Genomic DNA, 7,673 nt, shown 5'->3' with positions numbered 1-7,673 from the left:
CTGGGAAAGGTGGGGAAAGAAGAGGGCAAAACCAAAATAGAGCATCACAAGAGTCAGCTGCATCTTCCAGAAGATTGGCAAAGCCCTCCCTGGCCCAGGGACCATTCCTATCACTCCTTACTGCCCATCAGTCAGTGCTGCAGCACGAGGGACCCTTCTTACAACTCGTGGAGGCTGTGGCAAAGTTTTTTCTTGAAGGTGATCACTCCCCTTATTTCCCTGCCCCACCAACTATCTGTGGCTACAGCAGCAGCCTGACGTCATTCCCAAACTACTCTTGGTGTCGCAAGGAAGCAGGATCCTTGGTCCCTCCTCTGCCCATCATTGCCACTGCCCAGAACAGGCAGAACTCAGCTTTGTGGGGGCTGCTGGGGCTCTCTGCCCAAATCACTTTCCTTTGCACAGGACATAGGACCAGGTAAAGCACCCAGCCTTGTCCTAGTGATGCTGCAGGGACATCACTTCTGTGCTAATGCCATGTCTGGTGGAAGCCTGTTCCTCAGAAGCACCACCAAAGACCCAGGTACTAATGCGGGATAATGGAGATGCTCTGGAGCCAACACAGTTTCAGGCTCTGAACAGTGGTTTTTAAAGCAAAGGCAGAGTTCAAACACAATAACCAAGTGACAGAGCAGTCAGCTTGCTAGATGCAATGAGGGCAATGACTACCAGTGGTGCATCCCTGAAGCCCCCGTGGCCAGCATGGCAAGGCTGTGGTGCCAGTTATTTCCCACCCTTTCATGGCAAAGGACCAAGCACCCAGCTCTTTCCAGGCAATTAAAACCACAAGCTGACAACCTGCTTGCACTTGGCAGGGAGCAGCTTCCCCTGGCAATGGGGGAACCTCACTGCTGGACATGTACCAGCGCTGCTTTTCTTCCAGTCACACAACAGTAAGTACCTCAATAGCCAACACTCCGATGGCAAGGGCTCCTGCAAGGTACACGTAGGTCTCAAAGGAGTTCAGGATCACAGTGTAGCAGCCCTAGGAAAGACAAAACATGGGGAGACACACCTGAGCAGCCCATTGTAATGTTCTCACAGCACAGCCCTCATGGCAGGAGGTTGGACTAGATGTCCTTTGAAGGTCCCTTCCAACCCAAACTATTCTATGATTAGTACAGAAGGTGCTCTCAGATCCAGGCACTACAAGCATGGATCTCCCTCACCCCCTCATCCATCCCCATGGCACAGGAGGCAGATACCTATAGGACAGTGTTGGGGAGGTGAAGGTTTTGCTGCAGTGGGATGGGAATGGATCCATCCATACACAACCCCGTGCTGACCACAAGGAACTGTTGACTTCTTTCAGGTCAAAGAGGAGCAGCACAAGAGAGTCACTCCCTCTGCAAGGGGAAGAGACTAAGCACAGGCAAAAAGACCCTCAGAGCAGACGACAGGCAGCCCACGCTGGCTAGGGAAAAGAACTATTTAGTTAAAGCAAAGGCAAGAGGTTCTTGAATCCTCTTCTCATAGCTCTTTCACATCCCAGGACCTTTTCTGTGTGCCTTACCCCAAAATGAGCATGGATGAAAACCTGCTGATCTTCTAGCTATGGGAGAAATAATTTCATTAAGGGCTCAGGGCCATGCACTACAGCAATCCTTCCACTTACACAGCGTAGCCACCATCATCTTTTGTTGGGGGTTGGAACTAGATGATCTTAAGGTCTTTTCCAACCCTAACCATTCTATGATCTTTAACGTCATTTATTATTGTTCATCCAGTTAACGGCAGGTAGATCTTCTGCAGAGGTTTCAGGATGTTTCTGGAAATCACCAGCTTATCCTGGCCTGAGTTCTCCCAACCTAAAATTCCAACCCACTAGCAAATTTCTGCAAATAGGTCACACATAAAGAGAAAACTAGATGTAAATTTTCAATGTAAAAAGTAGCTCTCCTCCCCACTGAGAATATACTGCACACATATATGTTTGATCCCATCCATACCTGATTTTCCCCTTCCACCCATAAAGAAAATGTCTGAAATGCAAAGTCAGCACAAGAGTTACTTAGAGGTATCTATGCTAGACCCTGCTCACTGTGAGGCACGACTACAGGAGTACAAAGGAGAGCACAGAGAGCCAAATTTCCAGGGAAAAGCATCCATCCCAGCAACAAAATGGGTGCTTGCCACAACTCCAACTTTAACCCAGCTTCCAGCATGCTCCACTCAGCTGGCTCCAAACAGGGGTGAGCCCAAGTGTGGCCAGCACTGTCCTACCAGCACATTGTCCTAAGAGCCTGACTTCACCCCTGGAATGCCTGAATTCCAGTTCCTTGGAATCCTTTCCCATTTTACAGAGGTGACTCACTGTGTGCCTGGGGACACTCACTTTGCACACAGACTCTCCCACCAACATTCTGCAGTAACAAGGGCTCATGGGAAGCCTTCCCTTTCCATATGAGTGGTAGGACTCAACATCACCACTTTGGGAAAGCTAAATCTGTTATCTGCTTTCACCCTCTTCCCCAAAATGCCTTTCTTGCTCCCTCCCTGCTGTTTGTCATCTCTCTCCTCTCTCTCTTCTCCATCTATTCACAGCAATGAGACCTGGCAGAAGCAGTGTGGTGCTGTCTGCTATGATCTCTCACCCAGAGTGCCTTTGCCAACCATTTCCAGCTGCCAGGCAAAGAACAGCTCACACGCTGCTTCCAAACTCCTTTTAACCCTCTTTCACAACCTGCTATCACGTGCTGGAAAGAGGACCACTGCTTCATCTGGGGAGAAAAGGAGGCTTGTACAGACAGTTCTCATTGCTGAGGTGAACACAGTCAGGAACTTTGCTAGAAAGTTTCTCAAACTTCATGACTTGGTGACATTGTAAGGAAACATGAGGATGTTGAGGGCTGGAACATCTCGCGTATGAAGACAGGCTGAGAAAGTTGGGGCTGTTCAGCCTGGAGAAGAGAAGCTGTGTGGAGACCTCAGAGCAGCTTCCAGTGTCTGAAGGGAGCTACAAGGATGCTGGAGAGGGACTCTTCATCGGGGACTGTAGCGATAGGACAGGGGGTGATGGGTTCAAACTGAAACAGGGGAGATTTAGGTTGGATATAAGGAAGAAGTTCTTCCCTGTGAGGGTGCTGAGGCGCTGGCGCAGGTTGCCCAGAGAAGCTGTGGCTGCCCCATCCCTGGCAGTGTTCAAGGCCAGGTTGGATGGGGTTGGAGGTCCAGGGGTATGATCACCATGACCACTGCAGTCATATCTTTGCCCACAAACTTTCCCTGGTGTTGGGCTTCCCTCACCTGTCGGTTCTGAAACCTCTCAATGCCTGCAAGGCAGGCTTCCTTGTTGACAAATATCCCTTCCCGGCTCTGGAGCTCTCGCTGGCAACAAGCCTCTGGTGTCGCACTTTCCAAAGAGGAGTATGGAAGAAGAGGGACAGCTTCAAAATCTTCTGGTCCATTCACTCCACAGCAGGCAAACTAGGGAGAGGTACAGGGAAGAAAGGAAGACAGAGTTAACACTTTGCCCTGAAAGCAGATAGGAGAAATCTACCAAAGACCTATTCTTGTAGGGATCAAAGCTTTAGTCAAAACAGAGACAAAACAACTGTTGTTTCCAAAGAAGTGGGTTGTCCTTGTACCTCGGAGCTTCTGTTTCATCAAAGCCTGTATAAAAAGTCCCACTGTTCCTATGTCATACTATAGACTCTAAGGTACCACTGGGAATATTGCCACGAGCTACACAGGGCTTTGGAGCACATCCAGAATGACTTGCTTGAGATCACGCAGCAAGACTGTAAGGGAGCCAGCAGTACAATCCAGGCTCCTCACCACCCCTTCTCCCCACAGCTAATGGTCAGGCTTGTTGCTGCTAGATGATTCAAGTAAGGTCCCTTTTTAGGATTCAAGTCAGGTCCTTTTTAAGGATTCAAGTCATACTCTGGCTCTGTCTCCTTTCAATCAGCAAAAGGAAATGTCTTTATTAAAGTCCTGAATCAGCATGAAGGGCAGCACTCATCTTTTGAGATTAAAATTGACTTTTCATCTGCAGAGCCTGACATCCTGCTCTTCACTCCTCAAAAGACACATCGTGGTCTGTACTGAGCACTGAGTTCACATGTGTAAACACACAGAGAGAACTTCTCGTAGTGGGTAACAACAACTCCAATTCCAGTGACAGTCAATCTGTAACCTGCCTGATTAGGAATGTAATAGCAAACTCAATTTTGTTGGCTAATATTTTCTATACTGAAAATACACCATTAGACACACTTCTGCCTGATCTGCCACCTACCAACTCATTTCACAAGAGCTAAAAAAACCCCCATTAGTTAGTACCAGGTTTTGGCTGGGAATAGTTCTGAAATAGTCTGCGAGGTGAAAGCTCCAGAGTGCAGCAATATTCAGTCACAGATAGCTCCATGGCTTTCTGTGCCCTCTGTTGAGAAGCTAGAGGTACCCACTCAGCTCAAATGCCTCAGGCTTTGGCAAACCACAGAGGCTGACAAAGTTATTGGAAACATCTCTCCCAGGACTGATGGATGGCCCCTTGTTTTGAGAAAGACTGGCTGCCAACCCAATTCTCATCTCCCTTCCACCACTGCCCCAACCCACAGTGCTATGCTTGATGCAATAGGATGGTTGAAGAAGGCTGACCCTGGGTGAGCTGAGGGTGTGGGCTGAGCACTGTGTTGATGGCCACTGGCCATGGACAGCATGGGACTGGCATGGCCTGACTTACTGTGATCATAACAGAGTTCCAGGTAGAAGAGAAGACATCTGTGTCATTGTTCCTCAGGTAATGCTTCTTCAGCTCCTTGGTGAAAAACTCTCTGGTCAGCTGAAATGCACAGACAGGAGGAAATGTAAAGGTTGGATGGGGCTTGGGGCAACCTGCTCTAGTGGAAGATGTCTCTGCCCATGGTAGGGGGTTGGAACTGGATGAGCTTTAAGGTCCCTTCCAACACAAACTGTTCTGTGATTCTATTAACATCTTTTCCAAGCACTCCCCAAAGGTTTTTTCTTCAAAGTTTCTTCCCAAAGTTGTTTTGGTTTTGTTCTTCATTTTGCAAATCTCAGAGGAAAAACATGGGAAAAACCACTGGTTGAAAGATAACTATATCCAGAGTGCATAGTACCTGTTGAATTAAACTGCTGAACTGCTGCTCACTAAGAATCAGGGATTGAATTATAAATATACTCATAAGATAATGTTTACACTTAAGGGTTGGTTGTTTCTTTGAATTTTCAGTGCTATTTGAAAGTGTTTCATAAGTTGAAACAAGACTAAAACATATTTCAGAAAGGTCATCAAATCCACCCGCAAATAGTAGTTTAATGTACTCTGCTTCATGAGGTCTGCAATCAAAGCATGGTTTTCCCCTCACATTTCATTTTAAATCAGTTAACTTCCTACTAGCAACAGGGGAACTGCTCTGAATTTACTTCCCTGTGTGAGAGAGCAGAATGAAGCCTTAATCTGGAACTTTCTGGGAATTAAAAGGAAGTAAAAAACATAAAACGAATGTTCAAGTCAACTTACAAATCAGGAAAAAAAGACCATTTCCCTGACAATGCTTTAGATTATCTAAACCAAACCACACATATGAAGAAAAAAATCCTCTTTATATTTCCAGTCTTTAGATAATTTAAGCATTTTTTCCTGAGGTCAGCAATATAAATGAATGGAATTTCATTTAGTCCTGTTTACTTTTACAGTTAAATAGGAAAACTGAATGAATACTTTGGCTCAGGAAAGTTAGACACCTTGAAATTGCATTTACTCCGGATCACTCTCTGGAGGACTAGTAAATATGCAAACTTAATAGTCTTGTTAAACTGAACACCCCTTTTCAATCTTGTTGCCTTTCCATCACCTCAGGAGGAAAATATCAAGGAATCCCCTTTTCGGGTTCCCAGTAGGTCTTTGACTTGTGTGGTCCCTTCTCCAAAATACCTTGTGATTTGTGATCCATACAGGCGAAATCTCTCTACCACTGCAAAGAGGGTCGAAGTCAGTTGGATACAGCATTGCTCTAGCATTGCATATTTGCAGGATCAGGAATTAAGCTGCCTGAAAAAGACCTTTTTTCCCCATTCTCCCATTGTTCTCCCAGCACTGCAGATGCAGTGACACATACAGCTACAAGTTGGTTTCAGGTTCTTGATATGCAATGTGAAATATCGCACATACACATGCATATGTATGAGATGTATGGGTGGGCACAAAAGCACAAGCACAAAACTGTTTGTTTCCTTTGTATGACAAAATTTAAGGGGAAAAAAAAAAGGGAAGGCTGTGGTGACTTTAACAGACTGCCAAATACCACTTCATATTGACTTCTCTTCTACAAATACAAACTAAGGCCAAATGTAATGATTAAATCAATACTTTGTCACAAAGACTTGATGCAGCTAGCTCAATCTCACTACCTTTTAATTAGAGATGCTGCTAAATCCCTGAATCACTTTTATGGGACAAATATTAACTCTTTTTTTTTGCTTTTAAATACTAAAATACCAGAAAACATGGCATTTTCCTTTGGGAATTTGGCACACTGAGAGAAATATGAAACGTGAAACTGAAATATGTCCTCAGTGTTCTCCTTTCCTTCCCTTTCTCAGCATACTTTAGCCATGCAGCATGCTTCCCTGCCGAGACAGCAGAACATTTTTGTGGTGCTTGTCTGTTTCTGAAGCGTGGACTTTGAAACTGATATTACTGTTGGTAATAATCCCAGTTGACTGCCTTTGGCAGGGTCTAAAACAAAAGAGTCATTTCAATATAAAGTGAAACCTTTATTTTGACAGCAGCAACCCCCGAGGAAATTGCTGAGAGTTTGTGTGTGATTTCTTTACGACACTTGGCCTAAAGTAAAACCTAGTGCTGAAAGGGTAAGTTTGCCAAGAAGATAACTGATTCCAGTTTGTTGCTCTTAAGCTGTTTGTCCTGAGCATCTGAAGCTCAGAAAAAATGTAAGAAAACCAATAAAAAATAATAATAATAAAAAATAAATTAGTAAAAGCATCTTTCTTCTAAAAAATCGCTGACAAAGGAGGATAAAAGTCATAAGACTGGTTTTTGCCCACAGCTCCCCTCTTGCTGGAGCTGGTGACAGCACCGATGAGGTCTCTGCACATTGGAGTCCTATGGCCAGAGCTATTTAGAAGGTAGGAAAGGACCTAATAATAAAACTAGATCTTCACATAAATTTCTGACAACAAGATCTGCCACAGCCATAAACAGTAAAGAGCTGTTCAGCTGTGATTTCTTCTAGCTGTTCAGAGGGGAACATCTCCAATACAGAAGAAGCACATGCACGCGTACATTTATGTGCCAGTGAATGAAGTGTTTTGTCACACTGGTTCAAAAGATAGCTTGGCTGCGGTTACTGCAGGCAGATGAAGGGGATTTAGGAAAAAGAGGGCATTTCTGCTGACTTCATGGTGCCTGCTTGAAAAACAGGACACACTCCTGTCCACCTGCATCTTCCTGGAGCATCCTAACGCCGTACAAGCACACTACAGTGCTTGTACTGTAGGTACAGTCACCAGTGCTGCACTTGTCAGTTCCACAGTGCCTTCCAACCCAGAGATTTCCAGCTGCTCAACTGAGGGATGGACAGTTCATGTTCTTTAGTTTTTGCCTTATGTCTGAGGAAACTGAGGTACCAGGAACCAAAAAGTGGCTTGTCTATCAAATGTCAAACATCCTGACTTCATCCAGA

The 7,673-nt window shown here is 45.2% G+C and overlaps 1 protein-coding gene across 2 annotated transcripts in view; it reads right to left on the bottom strand.

The window, feature by feature from the left end:
- Positions 1-7,673, bottom strand: part of TSPAN18 (tetraspanin 18) — a 64,338-nt gene that overhangs the window by 3,884 nt on the left and 52,781 nt on the right. For both annotated transcript variants that reach the window (XM_030482454.2, XM_030482455.1), the window contains 3 exons: positions 4,688-4,786; positions 3,247-3,426; positions 902-985 (listed from right to left, as the gene is read on the bottom strand). In XM_030482454.2, coding sequence (XP_030338314.1) covers positions 902-985; positions 3,247-3,426; positions 4,688-4,786 — 363 coding nt within the window. The remainder of the gene's footprint in view (positions 1-901; positions 986-3,246; positions 3,427-4,687; positions 4,787-7,673) is intronic.

The sequence above is a fragment of the Strigops habroptila genome, chromosome 4 (assembly GCF_004027225.2).
Source record: "Strigops habroptila isolate Jane chromosome 4, bStrHab1.2.pri, whole genome shotgun sequence".
Taxonomy (NCBI): Eukaryota; Metazoa; Chordata; class Aves; order Psittaciformes; family Psittacidae; genus Strigops; species Strigops habroptila.
Note: the sequence above shows the minus strand (reverse complement) of the source record. Positions and strands in the feature narration are given on the sequence as shown.